This window comes from Bos indicus, chromosome 23 (genome assembly GCF_029378745.1).
Source record: "Bos indicus isolate NIAB-ARS_2022 breed Sahiwal x Tharparkar chromosome 23, NIAB-ARS_B.indTharparkar_mat_pri_1.0, whole genome shotgun sequence".
NCBI classification, from domain to species: domain Eukaryota; kingdom Metazoa; phylum Chordata; class Mammalia; order Artiodactyla; family Bovidae; genus Bos; species Bos indicus.
The window spans coordinates 11,652,121-11,672,730 of record NC_091782.1 but is presented as its reverse complement, the minus strand read 5'-3'; the positions used below and the strand labels follow the sequence as shown (position 1 = coordinate 11,672,730).

At 48.7% G+C, this 20,610-nt stretch overlaps 2 protein-coding genes across 4 annotated transcripts in view; both read right to left on the bottom strand.

Moving 5' to 3' along the window:
- The window catches only part of PNPLA1 (patatin like phospholipase domain containing 1), a 91,335-nt gene extending 75,476 nt beyond the window's left edge, over positions 1-15,859 (bottom strand). The window contains exon 1 of the mRNA XM_070777431.1: positions 13,945-15,859. The gene's annotated coding sequence lies outside the window, so the exon portion shown is untranslated. The remainder of the gene's footprint in view (positions 1-13,944) is intronic.
- Positions 15,860-15,973: 114 nt separating this feature from the next.
- The window catches only part of BRPF3 (bromodomain and PHD finger containing 3), a 35,719-nt gene continuing 31,082 nt past the window's right edge, over positions 15,974-20,610 (bottom strand). For all 3 annotated transcript variants that reach the window (XM_070777415.1, XM_019985963.2, XM_019985962.2), the window contains exons 12-13: positions 19,566-19,720; positions 15,974-18,267 (exon numbers count right to left, since the gene is read on the bottom strand). In XM_070777415.1, coding sequence (XP_070633516.1) covers positions 18,084-18,267; positions 19,566-19,720 — 339 coding nt within the window. In that variant the 3' untranslated portion in view covers positions 15,974-18,083. The remainder of the gene's footprint in view (positions 18,268-19,565; positions 19,721-20,610) is intronic.

Genomic DNA, 20,610 nt, shown 5'->3' with positions numbered 1-20,610 from the left:
CCCCAAGCTTCAAGCAAGTTCAGATTTTTATGATCTGGTTCTTTATTGATTTTTCATAAAATAAAGGACCCTCATCACTACTGTGTCTAACCATTATTGAGTGCATCTTCAGTTCGTGCTGGCACTATAGAATTTTCTCATTCAGTCATTGCAACCCTGTGACAGATGTATTATCAATCTATTTTACATATGAAGAAATTGAATCCCAGAGTAGCTTGTCTAACATGCTCACTTACCAGCTAGTATATGATGACTCAGGAGTTTGAACTCCAGTGTCTGGGTCCAGAGCCTGTGATCCTATCCTAGAACTTGTGAACTTGAGGTCTAGAGGGGAACAGAATGCTCATCAGACATAAGCCTTTTATTTTGTAGTGCTGAGGTAACCTGCTCAAGGTCACACAGCAAGCCCAAATCAGAGCCACATCCAGGACCCAGGAGTCCTGACCCCCAGCCCAGAGCTCTATCACACTGAGTTGCCGCTATTTAGAAATCTCATGTTAGTTCACTGATCTTTGAAAAGACAAAAATGCCAAGTGGGATCCTGTGGACAATTCAGTTACAAAAAACTATATTTGACCTAAGGTTTGGAAAATTAGAACAAGTTGTTTCCTTTTTTGGAGTCAAAACTTTGTGATTAGTTGGTTCAAACTCTTTTATCCATCTCAGTGGAAACTCTATTCTATACATAAATTTTTAGTTCTCAAGTGATAAAGAGAAAGGAAAGAATGTAATGGTCAGAGCCTCAGCTCGGGCTTACCAAGATTACTTTAAATTCCAAGCCCATGACCCAGAAATGCCTTATGTGTGGTGTTTAAACACGTCCTGTGTAACACCGCCTTGGGAAGCCTCTTGATAGATGAAATGTGTGCAGCTGGAATCCCATTTCTACCCCCAGCTAGTGTGGGAACCTATGACCTGGGCCCACTGTGAGAACTGAGCAGAGCTAATGCATAGAAAGCATCTGGGATACAAAATGGGATAAACCATGCCTAATTTCCCCTTCCCCTGTCCTCTCACACTTCCCCTGCAGACTCGGGGCTGAAACACCTCTAAATGTACAGTTTGACAAGCACCGTCTGCCTTACCACAGGGCTTCCTGTTTCAGATGGTCAGAGTTCCTTCTGTCGACAGGACTCAAAAGCCTTCAAGGGAAAGTTTGCTTCCGTTGAGAAGTCATTTTGGTGTGGCCTTTACGACCCTAGAGCATCAAGGTTATAAACTTAGGCTCTTGACTCGCACAGAGGCTCCGTCACTTCCTGTGTGTGAAGCTGTATAGCCTCCTTGTGTCTCTGTCTCCTTCTCCATACAATGGAGGTAATAACAGCACCAATCTCAGGGGCCTGCTGTGGGGATGAAATGAGGCCACGTGTGTTGCCCTGTAAGCACATCATTTAGGTTTGCTGAAGCCTTATCGGATCCTTCCGTCTGAGACAGACTGCGACCTGCGACCCTCTACCAGAGCAACACAATACAAAGAAACTATAAGGGAGTAAAACATAACTTCAGGCATGCTCAGTCAGGGAAATTATGAACAATAAGATACAAAAAGGCCACAAACCTTCTAGCCATTTCTGAGATGCTAGGAGCCAAAGCAGGATGAGCCTTGAGCATAATTTCTGTACACGGTTACCACCAAGAGGGTGGGCATACCCCCCGAGCCATCCCTGGCCCAGCCCCTAATCCTCCCCTACACTCACCCTATTCAAGGAACAAGCCCGCCCTTCTAGCAGAGCCAGCGAGGGAACCTGTCACTTGCTTTTGCTCCTTTGCCCTGTAGCCTGAGTCCCAGTAAAGCTTTGCCTGAATTCCTCGTCTGGCTTCTTACCAACTTCTGTTGATTAAAGAGTCCAAGGACTCGACCTGGTAACCAATCTCTTCCACGGCGTTTTTCATGAGTGTTCAGTGTGGGTTAGACAACATGTTCTCTGGTTCTTTTAAGGGTAAGGACAGCTGGGCAAAAGACAGGCTGTGACACAGAGTGGGGCAGCGCAGCAGACAGGAGCAGAGGACTGGTGACTGCAGGGTGGACCCCTGGGCCCACAGGGCTCCGCCTCCAGCGCTCACCCTTCCTTCTGTTCTCTGCTAATCATGGCTATTCAAACGTTTTCTCAGAAGTCTTAAGTAACCAGCACTAGCAGGAAGCAACAATTTAGTAAAGGTTTTAGAATCCTGTAATTTGGGCTTGAGGATGAAGAACTTTTTCAAGATCTTCTCCCAGAACAAGAAGAGCCAGTCAGGAAGGAACAGTGGCATTCTCCTTGGACAAACTTGAGGACTTTGCCCATCCTCCTCATCCTGCTCCCTCTGCTCTGGGCCTTCCTCGTCACACTGTGACTTCCATCCTCCACTTTCCCCCTGTGTGCTTAGTCGCTCAGTTGTGTCCAGGCTCTTTGCGACCCCATGGACTGTTGCCCACCAGGGTCCTCTGTCCTTGGGAATTCTCCAGGCAAGAATACTGGAGTGGGTAGCTGTTGCCTTCCCCAGGGGATCTTCCCAACCCAGGGATCGAACCCAGGTCTCCCACACTGCAGGTGGATTCTTGACTGTCCGAGCCATCAGGGAAGCCCCACCATAAACGAGCTCTCAGATCCTTCTCCAACCTCTGAAAAAAACCCATACAACAGACACGCACATTCACTAATGTGCCTCCAGGGTACCCCAGGCACTGGTCTGACTCTAGGACAGAGCCCTCCTGGGGCTGACATTCTTCTGGGCAGACAAAGGCGAGCCAAGTAAACAGGAAAATATACCCCGGAACAGGTGGAGCTGGATTTGACTGGGCTGGAGTTTTGCCAAGTGAATACAATCTAGCAAGTTTGAGGTATGAGAGGGGAGGGTGTGGACAAGAGAGGAGTTGCAATAACTAACCGTGGAGTCCAGGTGGGGAAAGGAGGAGAGAAGGGATCTGAAGCGGGCGGTGAAATGTGGTGGACTAAGGGGCCCGCGGGAGTACGGGCTTGAACAGCTGAAGAGAGGGTTGAACATGGGATCTTCAGGGGGCCTCAGGGTTAAGTGTGGGGCTGAATAGTGGGCCAGGGAAGACGAGGTCACTGCAAGAGAGCAGGCCAAGGAAGAGGGAGGCCAGGGCAACAGTGGATGGGGTGAGAAGATGGCAAAAGCACAGAGCTCAGTGGCAGGACGGGGTGGACAGGGGACAGTGGGCTGGGAGTGAGAGAGACCCTTTAGGACCCTCTGGGTGTGTGAGCCCGCCCTCCTGGGTTCCCCATCTCTGTGAGTAAACGGCTTTGTTTCAGGCCTCCCCTCAGTCTCAAAAGTCTGGCTCAAGAGTTAAAGACTGGGAAACGTGAACACATAGAAACAAAGAATAGCTGTTGGGCTGGGAAACTCATAAAAATTTAGGCCATAAATCAGCTACATAGCAGTCACTGAACTCCCAGTTCCCTGAAAGATACAGATAACGATGTCTGACACACATTCCTAAGCTGTTTTTATAGAAACCAGACACTCCTCCCACCTACCCCACCCTCTACCACTGATGAAAACTGCTGACCGTAAGCACACACTGAATCTCAGGCTGGTTGGGACCAGAAGGTTTATGATGTTGACTCCTGAAACATCACCCCATGACCTCACCACTCACCAACAGACAAAAGAGCTGATCAAGCACCTTGCCACCCATACCCCTAATATTGCCTTTAAAAACCCCTCCCTGAAGGCCCCTGGGGAGTTTGGGTCTTTTGAGTATGAGCTGCCCATTCTCCTTGGTCAGTGACAGCAATCAACACTGGACATTCTTTGACCACAGCCTGGTGTCAGTAGCTGGTTTCACTGTGCGAGTGGACCTGAAACAGGAGGGGAGGGGGCAGGACACAGCCTTTAAAAGAATGACATAGCCTGAGGACACAACATAAACTGAATAGATCCAAGTCAACTTCCACTAGACTTTGGTCCTTGGTATAAGCTGATCGTAACACCTCAGCAAGCTACATGACACACCCACAGGGGCCAAGACCAAAACTGGGCCCAATTCCTGGAGATCTCCACCTCTTTCCCAAGGTGGTTGGAATAATCCTCCCACTCATTAGCCTATGAAATTACCCAGCCCATAAAAGCTAACCACAGCACGTTTTGAGGTGGCCCTTTCCTTCTGAGGTGGCCCACACTGTGTCTGTGGGGTATGTCTCTCTCTTAATAGATCCACTTCTTACCTATCACTTTGTCTCTCAATGAATTCTTCCTGCAATGAGACAAGAACCTGAGCTTCATTAGGTCCCGAAACCAGGTGTGTGATCTCAGTTGGAAGACCATGGATTTGGGCTGGGTTCAAGTCCCAGACATGTGGGTTGAGTCCCAAACTGGGTTTTGGGTGGGTTGGGGTCCTGACACATGGTTTCAAGTCCCAATCTGAGGTGAACGACATGCGTGTATGCTTAGTCGCGTCTGAGTCTTTGCAAAAGCCTTCCAGGCTCCTCTGTCAGCCTTTCAGGTTCCCGTCATGGGATTCTCCAGGCAATAATACTGGAGTGGGTTGCCATTTCCTCCTCCAAGAGATCTTCCCGATTCAGGGATTGAACCTGAGTCTCCCGCCTTGGCAGGCAGATTCTTCTACCACTGAGCCACCTGGGAAGCTCTGAAGTGAATGGTTTCAGGTCAGAATCCAGGTTTAGTAACAGGAGCTGAAGACCCTCAGATGATTAATATAATAGTGATGGTGGTGAGAGGAGGAGTTTGTAAAGTCATATTTAATAGTGTGATTTAATGTTACATTTGCAGAAAATCCCTTTTGCTTTTGCTATAAGAACTATAGAGAAGGAAGCTGTTCGTAGCAGGAAAAGCAGGCCTGAGCATTAAAAGGTTGAGCAAGACCTGGGAGTATCTTGTTTCATCCAAGATCAAAGCTGTCAGCCTAAGGGATATAGTTCTACTTGTGTAATAGTAAGCAACTCTTAACTGGTAGGAAGGTATTTAGCTTTTTTTTTTCAATATTGATTATTTATTTGGCTGCACCAGATCTTACTTGCGGCATGCAGGATCTTTTAGTTGTGGCATGCAAACTTGTACTGTGACATGTGGGATCTAGTTCCCTGACCAGGACTGAACCCAGGTCCCCTGCCTTGGGAGCATGGAGTCTTAGCCACTGGACCACCAGGGAAGTCCCAAGGTGTTTAGTTTTATAGGTGAAGGATCTTCCTCTTTTGTTTGCTTGTTTTTCACTGCTTGTCTTGTGGGATCATTAGTTCCCTAATCAGGTATTGAACTCAGGCCCTCAGCAGTGAAAGCTCAGAGTCCTAACCATTGGACTACCGTGGCATTCCCCCAAAGACCTTCCTATCATCCCTAAAATACTAAGCAGAGAGCCATCATTTCAACAGTCTTAAAATGATATTACAATGACAATTTATTAGTGTCATATATTAAAAGCCACTGATTGAGTCAGTGATATAGGCTAGTTAAGAAAGTGGGCTCTGCTTAGGTTTAAATCCTAGCTCTGCTACCCACCACTCATTTAACCTCATTTATATGAAGGGGATGGGGCCCCCAAGGTGGCGTTGGTGGTAAAGAACCCACCTGCAAGAGATACAGAAGATGCTGGTTCAATCCCTGGCTTGGGAAGATCTGCTGGAATAGGAAATGGTAACCCATTCCAGTATTCTTGCCTGGAAAATCCCCTGGCCAGAGGAGCCTGGAGGGCTACAGTCCGTGGGGTCGCAGAGTCGGACTCAGTGGAAGCAAATTAGTACACATATGAGGGGATAAAAATGTCACCTGCTCCTTCAGCTTCTGAGAAGTATATGCAGAGAGGTTCCCTAGGGTGTTTGCGAACTCAAAAATGTTGGGTAGGTATTCTAATAATCTTTCTAATCTTTATTGGCAAATAAATAAGAAAATAAGGCTTGGAAGGTCCTGGCCATTAGTATTTCTGTGTATGGAAAAACAGCCAGAGAGTAAGACTGTGACAAGGTTCCAACCTCAGAGTGTGGCCCAGGGGGAGTGAGTCTGGGAGTAAGGGGCCCTGGATTTCCATTCCTCCTCAGCCTGAGGCCAAAGCCAAGTATGGCCAAGGGCAAGACAAGGTGGCTCTGAATCTCAGCTTACCCAGCTTAAAGTGGGGACGATCATCCTGCCAGGCCCACATAAGGTTGTTCTGAGGACCAAATGAGGAAATGTTCCATGAAGTGAATGGTAACTCAGTTCACCTGTGTTGAGTGCCCCACCTACTGTGTGCTGAGCACAGAGGTTTGGAATTCAGCCTACCCACTCCCCAAAGAAGTACCCAGAAGACAGGACATGTGCCCAGATAGCCAGAGTCTATGGGAGAAAGTGCTGCTGCTGCTGCTAAGTCGCTTCAGTCGTGTCCGACTCTGTGCGACCCCATAGACGGCAGCCCACCAGGCTCCTCCGTCCATGGGATTTTCCAGGCAAGAGTACTGGAGTGGGGTGCCACTGCCTTCTCCGGGGAGAAAGTGCTAGGAAAGTCTAATTATGGAAGGGAGAAGTCTCTTTATGGTTGAGTTGATGGGCAGATTCAGGGGAGCACGTATTGAACAGTGCCCAGCGCACTCAGCGTCTCCCCTTCTAGAGCCTCATCTAGCAGATGTACGTGCTCATGCCGGACGACCTAAGGTCAAGGCTGTTCACTGTTGGCTTTATTGCTGCACAAGTTCAGAAGCCCCCTGAAACGCCTACCATAGAGAGCATACGTGGGCTCTCTAGCAGAATAAGGAAAAGCTCCTTGTGAACCAACATGTTTCCTTCCCCTTTCTCTGGATGCTCTCAGGCTCTCAGACCCTCAACTTGCATCTACCACAGTCATGATCAGGGCTTCCCTGAATGAGCTTCCCTAGGTAACAAAGAAAGCTATGACCTGCAGGTAAGTCTGTACCCCACTCCACCCCAAGCCCCAGGGAAGAGTACTGTCCTCCTTTTGTAAAGAAGCTTATGGGGCCTCCTTTGGCCCAGGCTTACCAGGGCAGCACAGCCAATAGGTGCTGGGCTGGGATTTGTCCTAAGACTTCCTCGTTGATTTATGTATCTGCCACCCCCTCCCCTTTGAGGCTATCCATTCTGTAAGGGTGGTGGTCAGTTTTCTTTTCCTTTCCTTGGTGAAAGTGTTAGCTACTCAGTCATATCTGAGTAGTCATATCTCTAGCCATATCTCTTGGAGTCATATCTCTTGGAGACCCCATGGACCATAGCCCGCCAGGTTCCTCTGTCCATGGGATTCTCCAGGCAAGTATACTGGGGATATTTCCCACCAGGAGGGATTGAACCTGGGTCTCCTGCCTTGGAGGCGGACTCTACCATCTGAGCCACCAGGGAATTCTTGAGGCAGGGATGGTCATTAGGAGGAGATGCCAGGGTAGGCATCCCTAAGGAATCCGTTTGGGGGTGGGGTGGAGAGGGGGTGGAGCAGGGCAGCAGACAAGTTGGCTCTGGGTTGGTTCAGAGAGGAGGGGGGAGACACATACCATCACCTGGGAGAAACAAGGCCGGACAGACACAGCTCCCATCCGCGGGACTCGGGAAATTAAGGGAATTTGCCAGGAACAGACGGACAAGGGGGCCAGAGGGGAGCAAAAACGATCTTCCATTTTCATCTAAATGGCTCAGAAATTTCCTGTGTAAGAAACCTACACACAGACTCCCTCACAGACGGACACACTGCCCCACCTCTATACAAAGCTATTCATCGCAGAACGGATTGTAAAACAGTGGAGACAACCCAACATCTATCAATAAGGAACTGGTTAGTCAGATTTTCATACCATGGGACACTCTTCAGTCCAAGAAAGAAGGAGGAAGTCTTTGCCGCTCTCATAAGGAACTGTTGTCAAAATATATTTTAAGCAAAAAAAAAAAAAAAAAAAAATGCAATGGTGCATAATCAGGGAAATAAAAAGTTAAATCACAATGAGTTATGTATCAGTCTGTAAAATTTTAAGAACTGATGATTCCAAGCATCGGCAAGGGAGTGAAGCAAAGGGAACTCTCAATCAGCTGGCAAGTATGAGAACCGACACAACCACTCTGGGAAACAGTGTGCCTTTATCTATTTGAAGCTGACAATGTGTTTCCCCTCAGCTCAGCTCAGTTTCTTCGGTCGTGTCCAACTCTGTGCGACCCTATGGACTGTAGCTCGCCAGGCTTCTCTGTCCATGGGATTTCCCAGGAAAGAATACTGGAGTGTGTTGCCATGCCCTCCTCCAGGGGGATCTTCCTAATCCAGGGATCAAACACACGTCTCCTGCATTGCAGGCATATTCTTTACCAACGAGCCCCTGGGAAGCCCCATGTGTGTTCCCTCAGTTCAGTTCAGTGGCTCAGTCGTGTCGGGCTCTTGGGGACCCCATGAATCGCAGCACACCAGGCCTCCCTGTCCATCACCAACTCCCAGAGTTCACTCAGACTCACGTCCATCGAGTCAGTGATGCCATCCAGCCATCTCATCCTCTGTCGTCCCCTTCTCCTCCTGCCCCCAATCCCTCCCAGCATCAGAGTCTTTTCCAATGAGTCAACTCTTCACATGAGGTGGCCAAAGTACTGGAGTTTCAGCTTTAGCATCATTCCTTCCAAAGAAATCCCAGGGCTGATCTCCTTCAGAATGGACTGGTTGGATCTCCTTGCAGTCCAAGGGACTCTCAAGAGTCTTCTCCAACACCACAGTTCAAAAGCATCAATTCTTTGGCACTCAGCCTTCTTCACAGTCCAACTCTCACATCCATACATGACCACAGGAAAAACCATAGCCTTGACCAGATGGACCTTAGTTGGCAAAGTAAGTTGGCTTTTGAATATGCTATCTAGGTTGGTCATAACTTTTCTTCCAAGGAGTCCCTAGGTCCCTACAAATGCCCCACAGAAATCCTTACCCCAACCACCCCCCTAAATATACACATACACCAGAAGAAACAATTAAGAACATTCATACCAGTGCTGATTCTAGTAGTAAAAAATTGGAAGTAACCCAAATGTCCCTAAATAAGTGTAAAAATTAATTGTGGTATTTTCATATGATGGAATTCCATACCAGAGTGAAAATGACTGATATCACATGTCTGAACCTCAGGACCCTTAATCTAATCATGGCTGGGATACAAGCAAGCTGTAGAAGATTGCAAGCAATACCCTTCCCTCTTTTAAAAATCCCAAATGGTAAGACACTACACAATACTTTTTGCATGATGACATAAACATTTGGCAGGACTAAAAAGGAAAAAAAAGGCATAATAAGCCTAACATTCAGGATAGTATTTAGGAGAAGAAAAGGTGAAGGTGAGAAGGGCCACAAAGAGGATTTTAAAGAGCCTCCTTCCTTGTGTAGGAGAGGTAGGTAGGTACCAGGTGGTTTATTGTATCATGGGTTTTTAAAAATTATTTATATGTATTGTATCCTGGAGAAGGACATGACAACCCACTCCAGTATTCTTGCCTGAGAATCCCATGGACAGAGGAGCCTGGTAGGCTACAGTCCATGGGGTCACAGAGTCGGACACGACTGAGCACACACATATATATAGTATAACTACTATTTTATATCTAATCAACATTTAATAAAAACAATTCTAAAGCATGAGACTTGGGACTTCCCTGGTGGTCCCAAGTGGTTAAGAATCTGCCTGCCAATGCAGGGGGCACAGGTTTGATTCCTGGTCTGGGAAGCTCTCACGGTGCACAGCAGCTGAGTCCGTGTGCCACAGCTACTGAAGTCTGCGTGTGCTGTGCGTACCGCAATGAACAGTAGCCCTCGCTCGCCACAACGAGAGAAAGCCTGTGCACAGCAGTGAAGACCCAGAGCAGCCGTAAGTAAATACATAATTTTTTAAAAAAGATAACAAAGCTTTAAATAATGAGGCCTAGATCAATGTGAACAGTGAGCTACCATTTGTATAAAAGAGACATACACACACATATGTGCACATACACCAATATTAAACTACCTCTGGAAGGTTATACCTATGATCAGTAAAATCAGTTGCTTCTGGGAGGGGAACTAGGAGGCTGGGGACAAGAAGGGAGACTTTCCTGAGGATTTAAAATTTTGAATTACATATGTCAATTGGAGTTAAAAATAATAATAAAATGTGAAGAAAGACAGAGAGCAGAGAGGGGAGGAAGGAAGGGAAGGGAGGAGGGACAGGGGCAGGAGGAGGAATGAATGGCAGGGCTCCGGGGGCCAGAACCTTCTGAAACCTTGTGGGTGTGCCCAAATCTCAAGCGGAGCCAGAAGCCCTGCCAAACAGCCCAGGGAGGCCTGAGTCCTCACCCCCCAGCTTGGCCTACACCCCAGTATGCTCTTGCACCTAAAGACAGGGCTGGTCTCCATGAATGCCCACATCAATTCGGCTCTGCAATCTTTTGTTTCCAGAGTTCTGTTTCCAAACAAGACTCCCTCCCCGAGTCTCTTCCCCTGACCCTGAGGTCTTATCTCAGAACTTTGGTAACGTGTGATCTGAGCAATTCCTCTGAAGTCGCTTCCCTGAGCCTTCATCCTGTTTGGCTCTGAAGTGTGCATCTGTGTCACCAAGGTCAGCCAAAAGCAAACGGGCCCTTTTCATCCCCTCTTTCATCCCCCTCTCAAGGACTCAGTGTCCTTTGCCTACTGCCTCATCGAGACCTGCTTGCAATTCTTTATCATGCTGAATACCAATAACTCAGAGGAAACCAGGGTCACAGGTGTCCCCAAGGATCACAGCCTTGAGAGGTAAAGGCATGAAGTGCTAATGGAACTTCAAGCATCAGCCATTGGCGGGGAGGAAGGATTTGGTTGCAGTGTGCCCGGGGTGCCTTCTGCCCTGCTTGTATACAGGATGCCTCAGGGGTGAAATACTGGTGATGAGGGGCTGTATGAGAGAGGCTCAGTCCCCCAGAGCCCAGTGGCCAGGGATGAGGATGAGGGGGCCAGGGGGGATTGTGTGACTCTGAACCAAGAAGATCCTTATTCCCCAAAGAGCCAGTGCAGGGATCTGCGTGGCTCCGTAGCAGAGTTGGGTGCTAAGAGAAGGCTGTGCCACACAAGACAGGATTAGCTTTCCCACCTTACGCATCCCCTCAGTGAGGGGTTCTGCGGTTGCAAACACCTCAGCTGTTCATACCTCTGCCTTGGAAGCAAGGTGGTATCACAAAGGAAGAAAGAAGCCAGGCTGTATGGTAGCACTCAGTGGAAGCTGTTCAGCAAGCAGGGCTAGCGCCAACGTCACGGGCTGACAACACGAGTGTTGGTGATGATGTGGAGCACCTAGATTTGTCTGCACGGCTATGGGAGAGTAACCATCCAACCAATGGAAAACCGGTAGAACCTTCTAAAGCTAGCGATTCTACTCCTGGGGATTTTCTGTGTCTACCAAAAGACCTATATGAGAACGTTCACAGCAGTGTTACTATGACAGCTCAATGTGGAAACAACCCAATGTCCACCAGCGGGAGAATGGATAAACACAGCGTGGTGTTTTTGTGCAATAGAATACTACCCCAAACAAGCACAGTTACGTGCATGACATGGATGGAGCCCAGAGACATGATGCTGGACGAGAGGAGCCGGACACAAGGCACACATTGCATGATCCCATTTTACAAAGTTCTTCAACAGGCAACACTGATCTCCACTGTGGAGATATTGACTGGGATGGAACACGAGGAACTTTCTGGGAGGAAATGTTCTGTACTTGGGTCCTCTGGACTGTGAAGCTTGGATGGGTGGGGAGACTCTCTTCAGGGCCCCTATTTAACCTACACACTCGCCATTAATGTTACATCCCCAAACTACCTCTATGCCCCCTCAAACGGGCCAATATAAAGAAGGAAGAGGAAGGAACTCAGCCATTGCTTCACAAGTGAGGAGAGTTAGACTGAACCCACCTCCAACCAGCCTTATAGGTGCCAAGGAACATGAGGACATGTTCTGTATTTTAATCTGGTTAAATCCGTGGCTTCATGGATGGAAACAAATATAAAAACTCAGATTAAAGTTTGTGTATCTTAATTACTGTATGTAAAGTTATATCAAAAACAACAAATATTCTTGGTCTGCAGCCCCATTGCTCTGGCTCCTGGCCTGCCTGCTCGGAGCAGGGCACGCCCACCTTGCAATGGCCATTCATGTCCTGTGCTGATGCCGCCCCAGAGCGCAGATGGAGCTTCTCACTGGAGAAGAAAGCATATGGCCATCTGGGGGCCACCTTGCTCACAGGTGTTTGAACATGGGGTGGAATTTGGTCTAGACTGGTTTCCATAGAAATGTACCCCAGTAAGAAAGTTCTTGGGATGGAGAACTATAGCTCCCATTCGATTTCAATTGTTAGAGTCTACAGACACTCCAGTACTCTTGCCTGGCAAATCCCATGGACGGAGGAGCCTGGTAGGCTGCAGTCCATGGGGTTGCAAAGAGTCGGACACGACTGAGCAACTTTACTATCACTTTTCACTTTCATGCATTGGAGAAGGAAATGGCAACCCACTCCAGTGTTCTTGCCTGGAGAACCCCAAGGACGGGGGAGCCTGGTAGGCTGCCATCTATGGGGTCGCACAGAGTCGGACACGACTGAAGTGACTTAGCAGTAGCAGCACAGACATCTTAGCAAAATAAAGGGAACAAGCAAACATTAATGGGCAATGGTTGGCATAAGCCAGCTCATGATACTCAGCAAGAAAGGGTAAGTTAAATTCGGGCAGAAAAGTTGTTGGGCCTTGTGTTCCCGTCATGCCGAGCACTTCTGCAGTGACTGCAGAAAGCTACCAGCTGACTTCCCAGCTATCCAATACAAGAAACTAAAATACATGCTCTATCTAGGGGGGGAAAAATGAGACTATAAGGAAATTACATTAAAATGGTGAAAATGGTTATTTCTGGTGGTTAAAATAGTCTTACTTTCTCCTTTGTACTTAGAAAAAAATTTTCCCCCAAATTATATAGCAATGAACAATCTTATATTCTTTTGTGACCAGCTCAGATAAAATCCTTCTTGGGTCCTCTGGACTGTGAAGCTGGGATGGGTGGGGAGACTCTCCTCAGGGCCCCCATTTAACCGCCACTCTCACCCACCAGGAGCCATCAGTGTTACAGCCCCAGACTATCTCTATGTCCCCTCAATGGGGCCAATATAAAGAAGAAGGGAAGAGGAAGGAACTCAGCCATTGCTTCAGAAGTGAGGGGAGTTAGATTGAAACCACTTCCAACCAGCCTTATAGGTGGCAAGCAAAGGATGTACCATGTTCTTTGAAATATTAACAATAACCTTTCTGAAATTTTGGGGACATCTGCCTTTTTCTGTCATGTAGCCTGTGAGTCCTGGCCCTCTTAAGAATATTAAAATTATAGACAATACTAAAATATATATAGTATAGCATATAATATATATATATATTTTTTCTTCACTCTTTAAGGGAAAGAACAGAAGGGAACCCCCAGTGCCAAGGTCAAGTCAGAGCCCCCCCTCCAGCTGTGGCCCAAACACGTATCTCTTTGGCCCCTCTTCCCCACCATACAGTGAGGCAGAAACTTCTTCCTCATCTTTTGGAGAAATCATTTTCCTCCTCCAAAGACCTGCTCCCCTTGTTCCTGGTAAAGGCCAGACTGGCTGCAGTTGGCAGGGCCAGATGTTCACCCTCCTTGCCCTACAGACACCATGGACTGCCTGTGCAGCCAGGGGCAGACAAGTGCCCCTACATCCCTGTCCCAGAGCCCAGCAGTCCTACAGCCTACCCCCTCTTCTCTCAAAGTCAAAGCTCACAGCCTGGCCAGGTCAGGAGAGCCAGACAGGCAAATTCACACTCAAGTGTTAATGGCAACCGTGGCATTAACGAAAGCGACCAAGCTGACCAGGGTCTTGGCACATGCTTTTAATATTTTTTAACTTGTTAGGAAAGAAGAGATTTTCTCTACCTAGTCAGAGTGCCCTCACAAGCTCCAGTATTGTATTTCAGATTTGAGGCTATGAGTTTTAATCATAGCATTGATAAAAATAAATCAAGGAAACTTCTACTCACCTCAAGGGCTCTGAGAATGTGCGTGGAGAGAGCAGGAAGTGCTGGGTTCTGGTCCAACGCTGCCTGTTCCTGCTCTGTGACGCTGAGCACAGCTGACCTGCCTCTCTCTGTGAAATGAGTTGCTGGGGGGTGTGCGGTGTGTGGCTAGATGACTCTTAGGGCTCAACACTGTCCGCATGAGGCCCTCCCTCCTTGGGGACTGGATCCCTCTGAAGGCACTATCTCCAACCTGTCCCCCAGCCCCAGTCTCTAGATACAAGGAGCTTTTCTGTGCTCTGTCCTCCCCCCTTCTCCTTGACCATTCTCCTAACTACCCTGATGGGCTTCAGTGACCACACATTTCTGTCACCTGCTCCTATGTTCCTAGGGAACTCCAAGTCCAGTTCCACTTGTTTTCTGGGGGCTTTTCTCACATGTCCCACAGGCAACATAAACTCATCAAAACCTACTCTTCCTTCCTCCTCACCCGCAAACCCACTGCTGGTCACTCCAGCCACACAATGACCCTGCATAACACTCCTTTTTGACTCTGATTATCAGTCTAATTAGTCACCAAGTTTTAATCAAGTTTCCTCCCTATTCAAATCTTTCAATGGCTGCTGCCACCTACCATGTACTACTGCCTCACCCGGGCTTCGGGGTCCTCTATTACATCAGTCTCAGAGAGGTCCAGCACCATGCGTGAGATCACACAGCAAGTCAGTGACAAGGCTGTTAATCCCAACACAAGGCCTCACTCCCTAAGGGGATGGCGGTTACTGGAGCTGGAATACACACCAAACCTCCCAGAGGCCACCATTTGTTTAAATTGCTTCATCGGTTTACAGTGACTTCCTTTTTATCCCCCCCCCCCCCACCCCGTTTAGATTCTACTCATCTGGTCATTTTTATTTGCTTATGTTTTATAGGGTGAGCTTGTAATTTCTCTCTAAATTGCTTTTATAATTCAAAATAAAAATTTATGTATAGGTATTTTTAACCCCAATTTTCAAGGCTTGAAATAATTGTTTCATTCTTCTGGAACCATTTTGAGAGTTGTCTGCAACGTTTATAAATCAGGTTGTTAAGCATCCTGCACCCTAACATGTAATACAAGAGCTATCAGTACATTATATTTTGTTAATGTTATACCAGAGTGAGAACCTTTATACTTTAGTGACTTCAATGATAAGAATTTCTAAAGCCCTGTGGAGGAGGTGACTCCTGTATCCTCCAGCCACACACTGAGACATGTAACTCGCAGCTGAGCAGAGCAGCCAGGCAGAACCAGAGGGAAAAACTATCCTAGGCCCATCAACAGAGCAGTTGGCCCCAGGGAATACTCCTGCTTCTGCTCAAGATACTGCTTTCCAGAAATGGTGGAGCCAGAGCCACAGGGAGGGGAAGGAGGTACAGAACAGGCCAGCATAGCCAGATCCTTGTCCCAGGATTCTGCCGTCATTTCTTGGCTGGCTGATCTTGGACAAGTCTTTTAATTTTGCTGGTCTGTTTCCTTGTCTGCAAAATGAAGACTGGGTAAGCTCAAGGTTCCCTTCTAGTTGTAAAAGATACCAGGATCATGTTCTGCCTCTCTGAGTCCTGGCTCGCCCTCTATAGAAGGGGGACAGCAACAATGACAGAGGAGGTGGGAACAGCCTAGAGTCTCTAATTCTGCAAGCCTGGTGAACAGGTGCCTGGTTTGTCCAAAGGGCCATGTCTCCTGCTGAATGCGGAGCACATGCTCCTGAAGGAATGTGGCCACAGGGCAGCTGAGGTGTGGGAGGCAGGCTGGACCTTCCACAACTCCCAAAAGGCAGCACTGCTAGGGAGGAAAACATCAGAAGCCATCCTTGCACCTCTTCCAGGGGTCCGAGAGACAGACAGACAAGCAGACAGACAGAGCACTCTCCAGCTGGGAGTCTGCAATGGCTAGGCAACCCCATTCTTAATGCAACCACTGATGGCCCTGGCCTCCTGAGGAGGGAGAGGGCTGCAGAGATTAGGAGGAGAAGGGCAGGCCCCACTGACAACCATAAACACACACAGCGGCTGCTGCCCATTAGAACATTTATTTCTCAGAGAGAAAATAAGTTTAAGACAGTCATATTATAGTAGGTAAAATTAACTTTTGTATTCTTTACAAGCATAGATTTTTCTCTGTTTATTACCTCTCTTATACCATCTGTTATAAACAATTCTAGAAAGCAAATAAAGTTACTTTCTACAATAAATAGAGCATCGTGTGCTTCACAGCAGACGCGACTGAGACACATAGGCCCCATGCCACAGCAGGATCTGAGCCGTTTCCCGTTCTAAAAGAGCAGTTTTAAAAATGAGACTCAGAGACGGAAAGATTCAAAGAGACTAAGAAAAAGAAAAAAGGAGAGAGAGACTAAGAAAGAGAAAGTGTTGGGAGGAAGAGACACACAGAAAGAGAAAGCCCCAAGATCTTACAACACAGGTTGAGACAAAGGTCACAGAGTCCACAGCCGACCGACTACCTGGGGAGGGGGGACGTGTTGGCTCCTTTAAATAAAACACACTGTGTGCATTTAAAATACTCAGCCACACAATGGAGGACTCCTGTAATGGAAACTACAGGCCTGAATAATTTAGAACAGTATTTTACAATTATATACACTATGTCCTTCCCTAGCCATAGGCATTGTAGTTTTATTATTGTACAAAATCCAAAACCCCGTCCTTTATTATGTTATAGAGAGTTTTGTTGGTTCCCTTTTAAACTCTGGCTCGTGTCCCAAATGTATAAGAAGTCGTGGCGGTTGGTTGGTTGTATTTTTAAAAAGTCAAGTGCGTAAAAATGGCAGTGATCTCCCCAGTGACTTCATTTTGTCCAAAACTCCCCTATGAAAAATTTAAAACAATTAAAAAGAACGTCAGGTTAAAAATCAACATGGCGATCAGTGGCCGGCAACCTGGCCCTGCAACTTTGGTGCTTAAGAGGTGAAAAGAAACATCAGAGAACAGACATCGAAGCCTCTGAAAGTTGTGTTGGTTTGTCAGTCAGCATTCCCCCGTTTCACAGTTTTTTGTTTTCCCTTCTGTTTTTGAGAAGGTAAAGGTGGCGAGGGGGTTGAAGGAAAAGAGGGAAGGGGACAGAGGGTTTGAAAGAAAAGTGCTGCGCTCCCTGGAGTTAGGAGCAGCAGAGGCTGGGCAGGGCAGAGCACAGCACAGGAAGATGCTGGACTGTAGGCCCCTCGTCATCCCTGGTGGTAATGAGAGCCTAGAGGCTGCAGGGACACAGAATGAAAACCCATGAGGAGGCTAGGAGGATGAAAAGAGCAGACCTGGCCAAAGGGCACAGCTTCACAGCCCGCAGAATCTACGTGGACAGATGGCCACGGGCACCAGAAGCCTGGTCTGCTGATGGGAGCCCGCCCAGCCTGAGCCCACCTCTCTGCAAGGCAGAGGCCCGAGGCCCCGCCTCAATCCCAGGGGGCAGCTCTCACAGTCTGGCCTCTGCTGTTTGCCTGTAGCACATATAAGGGGAGGGGAGGTGTGCTGGTGAAGGGGTCACCCAAGTGGTAGCTAGCAGCTGGCCTCAAAGGGAATGAGACATAAAAAGAAAAAAAAATCAGTTTGGTGATGGTTTCTGTCAGTTTGGCACAAGAGAGAGCTGGGAAAGGAACACAGGAGAAACAGAGGCTGGGCAGAAGATGGTTCAGGCAAGAGGCAGAAGAAGGGTGATGGAGGGAGAGAGGGTGAGCTCCGTGGGATTCCCGCAGGACCCGGGTGTATCCACAGCACCTCTGGGGTCAGCGTTAGAGCCTCGCTCACCCTGAGGTGTAGTTAGCTGGGAGTGGGTTGGAGGGCACCAGGCACACCCTTGAGCAAGCCCAAGACCTCTTGCTTTCCAGGGCCAGTTTATCTCCGTGGCTGGGCCCAAGCCACACAGCTGTTTCTACTTCTAACTGGTTCTTCAGTGGACCAGCCCCGGGGGAGCTTGGGTGGGAGTTTTTGGCACAGCAGGCCCACCAGGGGAACCACGCAGTTAGTCAAAACTGGGGCCTTGCCCGTGGGGAGGACACAGCCCAGTCCCTGGCCTGCCATGGGAGGGGGAAGCTGCCAGCCGTATGCCCGGCTGGGGCCGGAAGAGGCTTCTCTGTGCCCTGCAGGACGGAGGCAGGGCGGGCCCCCCCTTACAGGTAGCTGGAGGTGACGAAGGAGTGGGGCCCCCGCACTCGGCTCAAGTGGATCATCGCGCGGTCGTAGGCCACCTGAACTGACTTGCGGATGCTGGTCTTGCGGCCTTCCAGCATCTTGAGCTTGTCCACAGTGTCTTCCACACCCAGGGGCAGGACTTTGTCCCTCGGAAGCCACTGCCTAAAATATAAGCACAGTAAGAGGCCTGGACCATAGTGGGTCCCACAGGAGGCTCCTCTGGACCCACTTGCCCATGACCAGCAAAGCCAGGGGGAGGGGACAGGGAGAGGGAGGCAGACTGGGACGCTGCGGGCAGGCGGCCACAAAGGGACTTATTTTGTAGCCAGGCCCTTACTTGGGGCCCAGGACACTTGGCTTAGAAGGCTGCTGGAGGGAAGCCCATGTGCCCCTTGGGAGACTAGCTAAGCCATCTGGAGGGCTCTGAGCCTCGCCCTGCGTTAGGGAGTCAGGCAGCTATGTCGAAGAAGTGGAGCTGATGCCAGGAATCAATGAAATGATTTCTGGTGGGGCCTACACCTGTTGTTTTTAAAAGATCCCTGGGTGAGTTGAACATATGGCTGAGAGCCCAGCCTCTGGAGCCAGATCCTGGTTTATATCCCAGTTCTAGCTATAGGTTCTTGGCTTTCTGAGCCTCAGCTTCCTCATCTGCAAAATGGATTGGGAGGGGATTAATGAAGATTTAAATGAGGATCAAATGAAATCACTCATGTAAAGCAATCTGCATAAGGACATGGAGTAAATGCTCGACAGATGATAGTCATTAGCTAGTCCTGCCTCCCCACTCTACAGAAGCAGGGGTGAAGGAATCCTCCTGCTGGCCTTTTTAAACCAAGAGCAGACAAGCCCCTTGGAGTGCGTTCTGCACTTCCCACAACTCCCCACCCACCCAGGACTGAGACACGCATTCCCGCAGCCACTGGGAGCAGTGGCAGATTATAGGCTCTCAAGTGAGTCTCTCTCCAGGAATCACCCCCACCAGGGACAGCCAGCATTCAAGGCCTGGTTGATGTTGGGGTACAGGGGCACAGCCCCCATTTCTAACATCTCTAATGAGCTCAAACAGATCAGCTGTGGCCTCTGCAGCAAGTACACTGCAGTTCAACTGCTTCCTCTGCCTAGGGCTGCACTCCTCACCCTTCATGCCCACAGCTCTTCCCAAGAAACGTCCTAACACAAATCTCCATCTCAGAGTGCTTCTCAGAGACTGATATACCAAACCCCTCAGTTACCATTAACACTATTCATCACTGTTATTCCTAACACTAAATTACTACTATCATGGCAAACGCAGAGACTAGCTGCTGGCAGGTAACCTTTTGCTTTCAACTGAGCACAGAGGCAGAGTGGCTGAGTCCACAGCCCTGTGTACCCTCAGCACGTCAGCATTAAAACAGCATCCCAGTCAGGCTCCCCAGCCTGCGTCCTGGCACACCCTCCCAGTGGCAGCACGCACTCACCAGGTGCGTTTGTTGTCAAAGAAGAGGACAAGGAAGAGCTTCTCTCCAGCTTCGGCCTGTTTCTGCTCGCCCAGCTTCAGCACATCCAGGGGGGGAACAGGGATGGGGACACCATTGTGCAGGAGGCCCTCCCGGGGCATCTTGGGGTCGATGATCTGAAAGCAGAGGGGAGAGGATTCAGCAAGGGGCGGACAGGGTGAACTGTGCAGCCTGCTGCAGGACTAAGCACTGAGCCATCCTACACCAGAGCTATGCAGCAGACTGGCCCTGCCTGACTCGGTGAGGGAGGGGCTGACCTCTTCCAATGACCCTCAGTACCCCAAATGTAAATCTCGACTCCATCTCCCCAGACACCGTTCTAATCCTTGAGCTCTTTCCAATAAGAAAGCTTGGGCCATCAACTCTCAGGCCCCAAAGCTGAAAGAGAAGTTTGGGAAGCCAGGGTCGGGGATTATCAGAAGTGAGTGGACTGTCTCTGACGTCCAGGTCAGATAGATAAACGCGTTCCTCCCAATGTCCCTTAAGGGAGAGGAGTCGAGGTCATCTATTTCCCTGCCAATTTCCCTTTAGAACCTGTATAATTCATTTCGAACTCTCAGGGGCCTTCCTAGACACCATGGCTGTGAAAAAGGTTTTGCCTCAGCTAGAGGGTCCACCCCCTCGGTTTCACCTAAACATATTTTCTGGTTACCCACCACCTTCCTGTCTATTATCCTTCTGGTATGTAGACCAGATACAACTTTAACATCCCATGGTAAGATTAGAGAGAAGCCAAGAGACTGAGCTTGGAGGGCTGCTGGAGAAGGGAGAATGATGTGGCTGGAAACAAGGGCCACTGCAAAAATCAGTCCTTGAGGCTGCATGCTCCACAGGGGCAGGGGCTCAGCAAAAGGCCTGGTGGCATCAACACAACAATAACTCGCCAGTCTACAAGTACTGACACTTACTGAAGCTCCTAACTAGTCGCATACCATCTTATTTCTTCTCTTGCTAATGCTGAGAAGTCTGCTGACAAGTATTAGCCTACAGAGGAAAATGCCAAGCA